The 13,995-nt window shown below is 43.5% G+C and overlaps 1 protein-coding gene across 5 annotated transcripts in view; it reads right to left on the bottom strand.

Annotated features, from left to right (window-relative positions):
- The window catches only part of LOC144498799 (oxysterol-binding protein-related protein 5-like), a 157,911-nt gene that overhangs the window by 133,102 nt on the left and 10,814 nt on the right, over positions 1-13,995 (bottom strand). For 3 of the 5 annotated variants that reach the window (XM_078220487.1, XM_078220485.1, XM_078220486.1), the window contains exon 1: positions 5,446-5,949. The exons of 1 other annotated variant lie outside the window; for it this stretch is intronic. Coding sequence is in view for 2 of the 4 variants with exons in the window: in XM_078220485.1 (XP_078076611.1) it covers positions 5,446-5,466 (21 nt within the window). In the remaining 2 variants the exon portion in view is untranslated. Of the gene's footprint in view, positions 1-2,085; positions 2,107-5,445; positions 5,950-13,995 lie in introns of those variants that run through there. One more of the 5 variants, XM_078220490.1, reaches the window with a different exon arrangement.

The following is a 13,995-nucleotide window of genomic DNA, read 5'->3' as shown; positions in this document are numbered from 1 at the left end:
TATTTGGTAGCAAATGCCATTAGCTTTCGGAGCGCTGCTCCTTCGTCAGATAGAGTGGATATCCACTCCATCTGACGAAGGAGCAGCGCTCCGAAAGCTAATAGCATTTGCTACCAAATAAACCTGTTGGACTTTGACCTGGTGTTGTTAAAGTTATATTCACAGACAGGGCATATAAAGACACAGACTCAATTTACAAAATAATGGTTGGAATGAGAGTCTTTACAGGTAATCAAGTCTTAAAGGTACAGACAATGTGAGTGGAGAGAGCATTAAGCACAGGTTAAAGAGATGTGTATTGTCTCCAGACAGGACAGTTAGTGAGATTTTGCAAGCCCAGGCAACTCGTGGGGGTTACAGATAGTGAGACATGAACCCAAGATCCTGGTTGAGGTCGTCCTCATGTGTGCGGAACTTGGCTAGCAGTCTCTACTCAGCGACTCTGTGTTGTCGTGTGTCGTGAAGGCCGCCTTGGAGAACGCTTACCCGAAGATCAGAGGCTGAATGCCCGTGACCGCTGAGGTTTTCCCCAATAGGAAGAGAACACTCTTGCCTATCAACCAGGCCACTAGACCCTATAAAGATTTTGCATTTACGAGAAAGGAAGAGGACAAAATGGTGGGCATGGGGTGCAAGAAATAGCCTTAGGCAACCTGTTTCTGATTGCTCAATGATCCAGATAAGGCCTTGTAACACCTTACAGAATATACTTCCTAACAGTCAACTGGAGATAAACACTGATGGCATGTCCCTCCCACCTCTGCGAGTAAGAAGTTAAACTGAAATCAGATTGCCCGACTTGATGACACAACTTCAGGGAACACTTAAAATGAGAGGAAAGGTGGCACGAATGATTACTGCATTGGTGAGCAGATTGACCAGTGATGGGCAACCTAGGCTAGTGAGTGGGCCACATGAGTGGCTCTCCTTCATTGCAGTGGGCTGCAACATTGAAATCAGTAGGATTCCATGAATAAGATTAAATACATGCCAAATATTTCATAAGAGTTATAGAAAGTGCTTATTTATATACTAATAGAACTATCAACTTCAAATTGTAAAAACAAAATAAATATTTACACCTGGAGTGCAGAGGGAGCACATGGCTTTCACAGCCAATGCTGTGTGCAATCAGCATGCACCCCACTTCACTTGCTCTTGTTTTATGTGCGTATAACTTCAGTCATATTGGTAGGAAAAATTTACGCGGACAGAAATCAGCAGAATGTGCCAACTCTGCATATGGGCAACAGTCAACAAAATGTCTTGTGGGCCACATTCAAGAATGCTAATTTTGCAGCTTGCCCATCACTGACATAGACAGTGTAGTCACTACGGCATCCCTGCCCATCCAGAATGAGCAGGTTGTTAACTTGGCAGCAGGGATAGGTTTGCACCGTCAATTTCAAATCCCATTTTCTGAGAAATGTGGAAGGTTGAAGCCTCAACACATATTGAACTGTAGAGATCTGAGGATATAATTCAGAGCTTCAAGTTTGATATGAAAAATTGCAAATGATATACAGGCCAGTAGTTTCCCAAAGGAGCACTGGATCATGAGAAACCCAACTAAGTAGCTGCCGTTTCCAGTTTTGAAAGAACCCTCGAGTGCCTCACTTTGTCAAACTTGTCCCCTCTACACTGGATTTTCTCCTCAACCTCTCCTGGTTGCGCTCAGCCTGTCCACACCCCCAGCCGTTACTTAATTTATCTAGTCATGGCCCCAACCAACTACTGCCCCAGCTCCCACTCCCATCAGCCCAATCAGTTTCAGGCAGGAGAAAGAACAAACTAATAAAATGAGACTCAAAGTTTGTGGAGGTTCCCCTCATCCTATACCCCACCCTGAACATACTCAGAGTTAAAATCAAAAATGCTTCTGCCTCTATATGGAAGTCATGTAAACATACATTTGGGAGGAGGTAAGGAAAGTAACCATTGACTTTTACATTCAGCTATGTGTGTGTAAATAGAGTTACTCTATGCTTGCTGTGGGGGAGCAGACGTAGGCTATATTTAATGGGTTAAATCAGCATTACAGTTCTGTGGCGTGGGGAGAGCACACTAAACATAGTTTTTCTTTACCCGATTGAGGAGTTTCCACAGTTCTTGTTAACGGAGTCCTTAGTTCCCTTTAGTGAGGAAATAAAAGAACCGCCATTTTGTAAAATGTATTGTTGGAATATGGGCATCGCTGAAAAGTCCAGTATTCATTGCTCGTCTTCAGTTACCTGGGAAGTGGTGCTGGGATTCTTGTGCCTGAAACCCAGGCAGTGGTTTTGATATAACTCAGGAGTTTGCGAGGCCACTTCAGAGGTTAATGAAGACTCAAAGGTGTTGGTGTGTGAATGAAGTCTCATTTAGGGCAGACTGGGTAAAGGATGGTCGGCTTCCTTCCTTAAAAGGACAATAGCCAGGGTTTTACTGCCTCACCATGGCATGTCTCCCCGTGGTGTAAACATCGAGCCATTTAAATCATCGTAATATCACACCACGCAGAAGAGGTCATAAAATCCTGGCCATTAATGACCAATCTGACCATTGCACGTTTATTAATATCAACTTTTTCTTCCTTTATTTAATCAAATCCAAATTCACCATGGTGGGATTAGAACTACCATTTCCAAAATTATTTGCCAAGGTCTTTGGATTACTAATCCAGTTTTAAAAAAACTCTACCAAGCTGTTTATTGCATTGTAGCCATAAACACTCCAATGGTTACATTTTGAAATAAATCAAATCTTGTTGTTTTCTGATCCATTCATTCTTTAACAGAATATTTCTACACCCATAATAAATCAGTGGGTAAATAACCTGCCAGTGGGAAAATGAACCATAACACAAGAACAATGACAGCCTCAAAACCTGGATGGAGGATCTTAGACATAGCACTGGTTTAAGTACCATAATCTCTGTTGAGAAGTACATGGTGACGAGAAGCAGTGGTGTTGCAAGACAACGATTGTGATTTTTGGTCCCCATGGTAAAAGAGGTCAGTCTGGACTCTTGCTCAAAAAATACTTGGCAGTCGCTGATACTCACGGACAACTTAAAGTTCTTTGAGACAAGGTTTTCAGGCAAGATAGAGAGGGGCATAAAACCAAAGGGTGGCAATGCTGATTAAATAAACAATTATAGCTGTGAGAAAGTATGATACGCAAGAGGGATCAGTAAATGAGACTACGTTGGTTGAACTAGGGAGCATAAGAGCGGTAAAAACAAATTACTGCGGATGCTGCAATTTGAAACAAAAAATGCTGGAAAATCTCAGCAGGTCTGACAGCATCTGTGGAGAGAGAATAGAGCTAACGCGTTGGAACAGGTAACAAAGGGGTAATTGCACTGCTGGGAGTTGACTTGAAGATCGCCAAACAGTCCAAGGGAGATAGAAGAGCAAATCTGTAGGGAGATTTGTGACAAATGCAAAACAATAAGGCAGTAAGATTGGGGAAATTTAATTACCCTAATATTAATGGGGACACAGTCGGAGCTCAGTGTTAAAGGTACAGAGAGCACAAAATTGCTAAATTGCATTGAGGAAAACTTTTTTAACCAGTATGTGACAAACCCAGGTTGGGAGAAATTCTGGATTTAGTTTCAGGGAATAGAGTTGGGCAAATGGAAAGAGAATCAGTGGAAGAATGCTTCTGTGGTAGTCATCATGCAGGATTAAGCTGGATAGCTCTCACTGAAGGCCTCTTTCAGTGTTGTAAATTTTCTATGATTTCTATGACTTGCACTTTATTGTGCCTTAGTGAGATTGAAATTTATCTCAGAGAGCAAGGCAAAATGAGCCATAACAAACTGACAGCTTGTTGTCTCATATTCAAATATCTGTAAGAGCGTAAACTGCACTGCTGATTCACTACCGCCCATTTTGCACTATCCCAAATGTTATAGTACTGGCCATTTTGCACTACCTATTCACTATTGCTAATTTTGCCTTCCTGATCAAAATGTATTTCACCCGTGTCTTTAATAGAAACATTAATAAGAACAAAACCCAAATACTCTCCTTGCAAATCAATTGGACTGTGGTTGTGGTTGTTTTGCAATGCGATCCATGACTTGTTACTACAGTTGCAAAAGAACAGCCCAGCTTCTCCTCCTCAATAGTATTGCCCCTTCTCAATGAAGGAATCTTTGGTGCCCCTAACCCCAGGTTGAGACTGTGAAGTCCAGAGGGGGAAACATGGGAGACTAAACCATGTTATAACTGACAGTGCACCAACATCAAGCACCCCCCACTTGGAAAACCGGAAAGATCCGCTCTGAACTCAGCATGTTGGACAAATGCCAACAATCCTGCTTCTTTAGGGTGACACGGGGCACAGTGGTTAGCATTCCTGCCTCACAACGCCAGAAACCTGGGTTCAATTCCCAGCTTGGGTCAACGTGTGGAGTTTGCACATTCTCCCCTGTCTGTGTGGGTTTCCTCCGGGTGGTCCAGTTTCCTCCTCCCACAGCCCAAAGATGTGCGGGTTAGGTTGACTGGCCATGTTAAATTGCCCCCTAGTGTCCCAGGATGTGTAGGTTAGAGGGATTAGCGGAGTAAATACAGTGGGGTTACAGGGATAGGGCCTGGGTGTGATTGCTGTTGGTGCAGACTCGATGGGCCAAATGGCCTCCTTCTGCACTGTAGGGTTTCTATGATTTACAAACGCTAGATCTACTCAGCAAAAGTCAATTCTTGCCAAAACATTACTCCTGGCGTGTGAATCTAACTGTGACAGAGACTGTGCCCCCAGTGACTGCTCATTAGTATTAGGAGGCTTACAGTGAGTGGGCAGGAACATTAGCTGAACACAAGATAAATGGAGGAGGGCTAGAAACATAAGCTGGTAGTGAATGAATCACTGTTTGTGATTGCTCTCTCTGTCTGCACACTGTATGCAATCTCTCCGTCTATTCTGGAGCAGTGTGGGGTTCTTTACTCTCAGTCCACTGTTCTAATGGAGGTCTTGTGCACAGTGGGAGCGTCCCTACCTCTAGATTAGATGCTCCGGGTTCAAGTCCAAAGCCAGCTTGTTGACCACAATGGGAGGGTCGATAAAGCGGTTCGACGGGCTGGTAATCAGCTCAGGAATCCTCCCTCCAATATTCCACAAAGGGGGGGAAAAAGTGTGAAAATACACGAAAAAAATCCCGTTCTAATCAATTCTTCAGCACAACTCACCTTCCCCCACACCTAAATGAGCAACGTGTGTGTGTGTGTGTGAGAGAGAGAGGGAGGGGATAACTCATCAAAAAATCGCATTACTCTGATCCAGGACATTTTTATTAAACACGAACGAAGGAATATCCCTTTAGATTGTTCGTTCTGGCAAAAACTTCGTGAAAGATGCTGAGGGTTAATAACCAATCGGTTCATAGATCAGGGATCTCCAGGACGAGAAAGGTTTTTAAAAAAAATACATTTAACTAGGTGACCAGATAAAGCTTACCTCCTGCAACATGGATGGCATTTCACTGATCAACTGGCTGCACAACTCCGCTTTAAATCCCAGTTCTCTCAAGCTGACTCCCCGACACTGAAAAGTTCCCAAACACACATTTCAGACACGGATCTAAAAGCATGTTGCTGGTCCACAGGACAGAAAGGACAACTGATGGACGGAAGCTCGCTTCAGCTGCTGCTGCTGGGGGTCTTTCACTGGGAGAATGTCTCTCCTCCCCGTTCCCAGAGAGAAGACAGGGAGGCTGGAAGAGGGAGAACCACCTTTCCTGAGGTTTCTTTCAGCCTCTGCTTCTAGCTTCAGTTTTCATTGCTCGCACGGCACTGTCACCTCCTCTCCGTCTGTCTGTCTGTCTCTCGAGCACGAATGGAAGGGGATTAAAAACAACGAAAAGGCAACCCTACGAAGACAGCTTCATCGGAGGAGAGTCAGAACACAAGCTGGCTCCAAACATTAGCATCTCAAAGCTATACAGCTGTCTGCGAGCCTGTGGCAGGAAATACCACCGGACGGCCAGAACTGGGAGGAATCAAGGCACGTGGCAAAATCTGGCCAGGATTTCAGTTTCACGGATTAGGAATGGATAGTCCATGTCTTTTGTGTTCATGTTTAAAGGCACACATCTTCATCTATTTGAATTTAAGCATATTATAACCCTCACAAAAGATATATCTGCTTGTGTTACATTAATAAATATGTAAATCGCTGCACACAAATACCAGTAGATCTACCCTGGCGGGTTGGGGAGCTGTGTTTCCTCAACAACGGGGAGACCAAACGTAGACTGGGGACTGCTTTGCAGAACACCGCTGGTCAGTCCACAAGCATGGACCTGAACTTTGGGTTGCTTGTCATTTTAATTCACCACCTTGTCCCGTGTTCCAGTGAAGCTCAAGGAACAGCCCCACATCTTCTGACACAGCTTTCTGGACTCAACATTGAGTTTTACAATTTCAGACCATGAACCCGGCCCTCCATTTTGATTCTGTTTTTTTGTCATGAGCCGGTCAAAATCTTGTTTTTCATGTCTTTGCTTTCAGATAGAACCGTTCATTAATGATTTTGCAATGAATTCATTTTTCATTTATTATGGAGCAGATCTTTTTTCGTTTCCTATGTCACAGGTTGTCATTTGCTTTCTCAGACACAGGGACCGATATTTACTGGAGGCAAGGGGGGGTCTCATCAGTCTTGCCAACTGGAGAGTCAGTGATAGCGCCTTGCATTGCCTCTTTTAGTGAGGGCTCGCTATCTGCCACTCAGGCAAGCCTTCCTTGGGATCAGGCACCCTGGGGCTGCAAGTACCAACCGCCACGAGCTACTGGCTAATCAAAGTCCGACATCTATATTGAATGGCAGCGAGTGGGACAGGTTGGGCCTGGGGTTTCAAGACCATGCAGGAGGGTTGCCAGAAAGGGTGGAGAAAGACTCTCAGTGGGCACCCCATTTCCTCATTCCTGACATTAAGGGACCCTGGGGAATATGCAAACAATAGCGGGTGGGGGTGGAACATGCAAAGGTCCATTGACCTTGGGCAGGATTTTCTGGTTTTGGAGCGAGCACAGCTGGAAAATCCTGCCCTATGTCTCTCTTTCTCTCCCTCTCACCCATAGTTCTTCCAGTGTACTCCATGCACTGAAACAATTAATTTTATAGCAACAAACGTTTAAATACAGAATCAAATTGGCAAAATAGATCACAGAAAAATAAGTTAGTAATCTAATAAAGATGTCAGTCAAATAAAGTCCATATTTCTCTGTACATTTGCAAACAAATTCACCCACATCATCCTTTTATGACAGTCTGGGCTCTCACCTAGACATACGTAATGGCACTTGTCTGAGAGCCCAGACTCCCATAAGAGGATTAACTGCATTGACACAGGTGCAGAGAAGTGAAATCTTTGTTTGGTTTACAGATTTATGATGTCATAATAAGTCATTTTTCTGTGATAACTTTTGTCAATAGCTCATGTCTATTTGTACAAGATAAAGAGGTACCAAGTGCTTATAGTTTCTGCTACTGATACTTTTAAGGTCTGGTAATTTATATTTTTATAGGGTTGTAGCAACAGCAACTTTGTTTCAAACAAAATTATGAATGGGTGTTTTTAAACAGTTCCACCTATGCCATTGTCACTCTAGGGTTCTTTGGTTCTCTATGGAGTAAATACTAGGTGAATGGGCATGGAAGTGTCATGAATTTGAGGGGAGAGTTTGGGCGGCCTTGGGTGGTGTTGGTGGGCGGATATGTAAGTTGGCATGAAGGGCATGAACAGTCTTGGAATGGGTGGAGTGATGAGATGCCATGGGGGTGGTGGGGGGCACAAGCTCGCATTGCGGGGCCATGCATAAAATCTTTTAACCTTACCATTCAAAAGACTCCCAAATCCATGACACCTCTGAGGACCCATAAACCACAAGTCAAGGAGAAGCTGGTCAACTCCCTGAAAATTGGGTGGGGGGACATGAGGTGCTAGGAGATACCTAACTGCTCAATGGAGTCAGCCAGATCAAGAATGCAGGGATTGGCTCACTACCTGCACCCTTATCCTGCACCACCTACAGGGTATATTGGGTGAATGAAGCATAGATTGGCAAAGGGGGCATGAAGGACCATGGGGGCTGGGTGCGGGACATCCCTTAACATGGAGCATGAGAGGCCATGATGGGTGCATGAGGGGAACACCTTGGCATGGCGGCATGAGGAGGAACTTTTGAATTTGCGTTTTAAAAGGTGGACTATGTTTCACAACATCTCTCAGATGCCATGAAACATGACTGGCCCAACTCCATGAAAATTGTGAAAGACAAAGACATACCTCCTGAAATGGAGCCAGCCAGGTTGGGAGTGAAGGCTGTAGGTTCATGACCCAAACCAGCCTACACCCTCAAAAAGCTCTGGTGAAAATTGGAAACTCTGGGAATGGGGTTGTGAATCCCTTAATTGGATCCCAGCTGCCATTTCTGAGGAGCCTTGGAATCTCCCTGACTCCATGAAAATCTATCCCTCTGTCTCCAACTGTGACAAATATTGAAATGTTGTCTTCCCATATGGGTAGATCTGAAACTCTCAGTAATGAGCTGTACTGAGTCTAAAACATCTTACTCTTTGTTGAATAATATTATAGGGACTTTAAGATGCACTGCATGATTTATATTTTAGTCTAGACTCAAAACAAAATAAAAAATTTAAATCCAGAATCAAAACTCATCCTTTTCATTATATGCCTTCCCATGGGTTCTATCCAATTCATTTATCCACCTGAATGAAAGGCTTATTAAGCTTTTTCTTGCTTTCCAAAGGCACAATTTGCAACCTAGAGTATTTTGTGTCAACTTTGTTCTTATGAGCTGTAAATAAAGTAGCAATCGTAGCTTTCATAATATTGTGAGGTGGGCAAATCTAATGGAAATAGTAAATGCCTCAGATTGTTAGGAACTGAAATAGAAGCTTAATAGAATACACAAATGGAGAAAGATTGCAGAACCCGGGGGTACAGAAGGATTTGGGTGATATGCAGATTTGGCAAAGGATTAGGAAGGAAAATAGAAATTTTGGTTTTTATTGCAAGAGAAATGGAATATAAAAGTAGGGAAGTTTTACTGCAGTTGTACAGGGCCTTGTTGAGACCACATCTGGAATACTGTGTACAGTTTTGGTCTCCTTACTTGCAAAAGGATGTAATTGTGTTAGAAGCAGTTCAGAGAAGGTTCATTTGATTCATTCTTGGGATGAAGGGCTTGAGGAAAGGTTGAACAGGTTGGGCCTACACCCATTGGAGTTTAGAATAATAAGAGGTGATCTTATTGAAACAACTGAGGGGACAGGATAGGTTGGATATTTTGTGGGAGAGAATGGAACTAGGGGACACAGTTTTAAAAATAAGAATCTTCCTTATAGAGATGGAGAGAATATATTCTCTCTCAGGGTATCGTTAGTATGTGGAATTCTTTTTCCCGGAGAGCAGTGGAGACTGGGTCAAATTTATTTTTGGCTGAGTTAGATAGATTTTTGATAGACAAGGAAGTCAAGGGTTATGGGAGGCAGATAAGAATGAGGAGTGGAGAACACAATCAAAACAACCATAATCTTATTAAATGCAGTGGGAGGGAGTGAGGTGCAGACTTGAAGGGCTGAAGGATCTAATCCTGCTCCTATATGTTCCTATGGACAATAGGCTGAAACAGATCAGACATCGCGTCATTTCTGGACTCGATGCATTGTATGTTCTTGATTATTAAGCTTGCCAAAGTTCTTTCTTTTATTGAGGAAGCATTCCTTTATGCTTGGAGAAATGTTGTCTGTCCTATTTCTCTCCCTATCCCCAGCTAAAAGAACAAGTAGACATCAATCAACATGAGGTCTCACCAGGGTCTTTAATTTTTTGCTTCTTTAATTAACCACTTTAATTTTCTCCTTTCCCAATGTGTGAAATGCTGGGCTCCTCTTGACATTTTCCTACAGTGTACAGCCTGTGGAGAACACCAAGAGAGATCCAAACCCTTTTTCACACAACAAGTTGAGCTCAGTGTACTAATGACTCAGGCACCCAAACTGTCAGGAAGCTGATCTCCGGCTAGTTGGCAAGTGAAATTCTCTAGGCTATAGGGTGTACTTATAAACACCTTTACTGTAAATATCACACGTTTTTGCTTGATTACAATCCCAATTATCTATCTTTCCACCATATGACTTAATTTCATCTGTCCACATTTTCCAGCAGGAGACACTGGGAAGTCACCTGGAGTTGAAATTCTGACTGACTAATAATTCAGGAAGCTTGACTGGAAAGGAAGATAGTTTATTTACAGAATGCAAAGTGAAACCACTGCCGTGGTCTTATACATACTAGTTCCTACCTCGGACAGGTCGTTCAGCAGACGCAGTCTTGGGTCTTCCTTATAAAAGGTTTAGGTAATGAGTTCCAGCTGGGCTAGCCGTTGCCTGTTACCAGGGGAACTCATACTCAACGAACCCCCTGGGAGATCAATCAGTGATCCCTCATGGATCTCATAGGGCTTATCACACTGATCTTCCTCCCTCTAATCTGAAATGTCAAGATCAATTGTAGCAACCTGACAGAACTCTGTATTTCACTGATTCATGATGTGAAGATGCAGGATGTGAAGATGAAGGAGCAGCGCTCCAAAAGCTTGTGATTCTAAATAAACCTGTTGGACTTTAACCTGGTGTTGTGAGACTTCTTACTGTTTCACTAAATCAACAACAAAACTCGGCACCTTCTAATTTGTATGAGTTTGTTTACCCCCAGCTCCTTTCTTTACTCACTGGGAGAGCTACTTCATAACTCACATAATGCTAAAAACAAACAAAATCAACATTGTGTCCTATAAGCATGCACACAGAATGACTGAACATGGCAGCTATACATTCCCCACATAGGGTGAGACAGCGCATTGGCAACATTTTCTATCCAATCACTAAGTCTAATTCAACAGCAGGCTGTGAGCTCATCTCCTCAATTTCTCAACAACATATTGCATATGATTAACTAATATAAAATCACACTGCTATATGTAATCCAAATTTGCTGCATACAGTCACAGAGGTCTACAGCACAGAAAAGGCCGTTCAGCCCATTGCGTCTATGCTAGTCAAAAACAATCCAATTTTCCAGTAATTGGTCCTCAGCTTTGTATGCCTTGGCATTGCAAGTGCACATCTAAACACTTTTTAAATGTTGCGGGAGTCTTTGCCTCCATCACTCTTTCAGGCAGTGAGTTCCAGACTCACATCACCCTCTGGGTGAAAAGGTTTTTCCTCGCATCCAAACCTCTTTACCTTAAATCTATGTCCCCTTGTCATTGATCCCTCCACCAAAGGGAACTGTTTCTTCCTGTCTACTCTGTCTCTGCCCCTCATAATTTTATAAATCTTAAACATGTCCTCCCTCAGTCTCCTCTGCTCTAAAGAAACAACTTTTTAAATTTGATTTGATTTTAACTTTAATTCAAAATTGTCACATGTATTAGCATACAGTGAAAAGTATTGTTTCTTGCGCGTTATACAGACAAAGCATACCGTTCATAGAGAAGGGAATGACAGAGCGCAAAATTTAGTGTTACAGTCATAGCTAAGGTGTAGAGAAAGATCAACTTAATGCAAGGTAGGTCCATTCAAAGGTCTGATGGCAGCAGGGGAGAAGCTGTTCTTGAGTCGGTTGGTACATGACTTCAGACTTTTGTATCTTTTTCTTGATGGAAGAAGGTGGAAGAGAGAATGTCCGGGGTGCGTGGGGTCCTTAATTATGCTGGCTGCTTTGCCAAGGCAGCGGGAAGTGTAGACAGAGTCAATGGATGGGAGACTGGTTTGCGTGATGGATTGGGCTACATCCACGACCGTTTGTAGTTTCTTGCAGTCTTGGCAGAGCAGGAACCATACCAAGCTGCGATACAACCAGAAAGAATGCTTTCTATGGTGCATCTGTAAAGGTTGGTGAGAGTCGTAGCTGAAATGCCAAATTTTCTTAGCCTTCTGAGAAAGTGGAGGCATTGGTGGGCTTTCGTAACTATAGTGTCAGCATGGGGGGACCAGGACAGGTTGTTGGTGATCTGGACACCTAAAAACCTGAAGCTCTCGACCATTTCTACTTCACCCCGTTGATATAGACAGGGACATGTTCTCCTCTACGCTTCCTGAAGTCAATGACAATCTCCTTCATTTTGTTGACATTGAGGGAGAGATTATTGTCGTCACACCAGTTCACCAGATTCTCTATCTCATTCCTGTACTCTGTCTCATCATTGTTTGAGATCCGACCCACTATAGTGGTGTCGTCAGCAAACTTGAAAATCGAGTTGGAGGGGAATTTGACCACACAGTCATAGGTGCATAAGGAATATAGTAGGGGGCTGAGAACACTGCCCTGTGGGGTTCCAGTGTTGAGGATGATCATGGTGGAGGTGTTGTTGCCTATCCTTACTGATTGTGGTCTGTGGGTTAGGAAGCTCAGGATTCAGTTACAGAGGGAGGAGCTGAGGCCCAAGCCATGGAGATTGGAGATGAGTTTCGTACGAATAATGGTGTTGAAGGCTGAACTGTAGTCAATAAGTAGGAGTCTGACATAGATGTCTTTGTTATCTAGGTGTTCAGGATTGAGTGCAGGGCCAGGGAGATGGCGTCTGCTGTGGACCTGTTGCGGTGGTAGGCAAATTGTAGTGGATCCAGACAGTCCGGGAGGCTGGAATTGATTCGTGCCATGACTAACCTTTTGAAACACTTCATAATAATGGATGTCAGAGCCACCGGACGATAGTCATTAAGGCACGTTGCTAACCACAGCCTATCCAATCTCTCTTCATAACTAAAACTCTCCAGCCCGGGCAATATCCTAGTAAATCTCCTCTGCATTCTTTCCAGTGCTATAACATCCATCCTATAATGTGGATTCCAGAACTGCACATAATATTCTAACTGTGGCCTAACCAACATTTAATATAGTTCCAGCATAACCCCCCTGCTTTTAAACTCTAGATATTGGCTAATAAAGGCAAGTATACCATATGTCTTCTTGACTACTTTATCCACCTGGCCTGCTAATTTAAGGGGCTGGCGTACATGCGCACCAAGGTTCCTCTGATCCTCAATGCTTCTCAAGGTCCTGCAATGTATTACTTTGCCTTGTTTGTCTTGCCCAAATACATCACCGCACACTTATCCGGATTGAATTCCATTTGCCACTGATCAGCCCATCTGACCAGCCTAGCTATATCCTCTTGTAATCTAAGGCTATCCTTCTCACAATCTACCATCCCCCAATTTTCGCATCATCTGCAAGCTTACTGATCAACCCTTCTATTTTCACAGTAACTTCACTGCAGTGTTAATATAGGCCTACTTGTTACAATAATAAATAAACAAGTCTAAATCATTCATATAAACCACAAACAGCTAGAGTCCCAACACTGATTCCTGTGGGACCCTACTGGACACAGGCTTCTGAGATCAATTTAATTAACACTCAAGCAAAATGTTCAGACATCTGAACATTCAGGATCAGTTATGAAGTGTTCAATACAAACTAATTGGGGTGGCACGCTGGCATAGCGGTTAGCACTGCTGTGTCACAGCGCCAGGGACCCGGATTCGATTCGCGGCTTGGGTCACTGTCTGTGTGGAGTTTGCACGTTCTCCCCGTGTCTGCGTGGGTTTCCTCCGGGTGCTCCGGTTTTCTTCTGCACTCCAAAGATGAGCGGGTTAGGTGGATTGGCCATGCTAAATTGACCCTTAGTGTCAGGGGGACTAGCTAGGGTAAAATACATGGGGTTATGGGGATAGGGCCTGGGTCGGATTGTTGTCGGTGCAGACTCAATGGGCCGAATGGCCTCCCTCTGCAATGTAGGGTTTCTATGATTCTAATTCTACTAGTTCTGATGAAGAGCCAAATGATTCGAAATGTGAACTTTCCTTTCTCTCCTTATAGATGCTGCCTGACCTGCTGAGATTTTCCAGCATCGTTCAGAATTTGCAAATCCTGAATGTCCAATTGCAGGGGTTGGTTCAAACAGGAGGCAA

The sequence above is a fragment of the Mustelus asterias genome, chromosome 9, assembly GCF_964213995.1.
Source record: "Mustelus asterias chromosome 9, sMusAst1.hap1.1, whole genome shotgun sequence".
Classification (NCBI taxonomy): Eukaryota; Metazoa; Chordata; class Chondrichthyes; order Carcharhiniformes; family Triakidae; genus Mustelus; species Mustelus asterias.
Note: the sequence above shows the minus strand (reverse complement) of the source record. Positions and strands in the feature narration are given on the sequence as shown.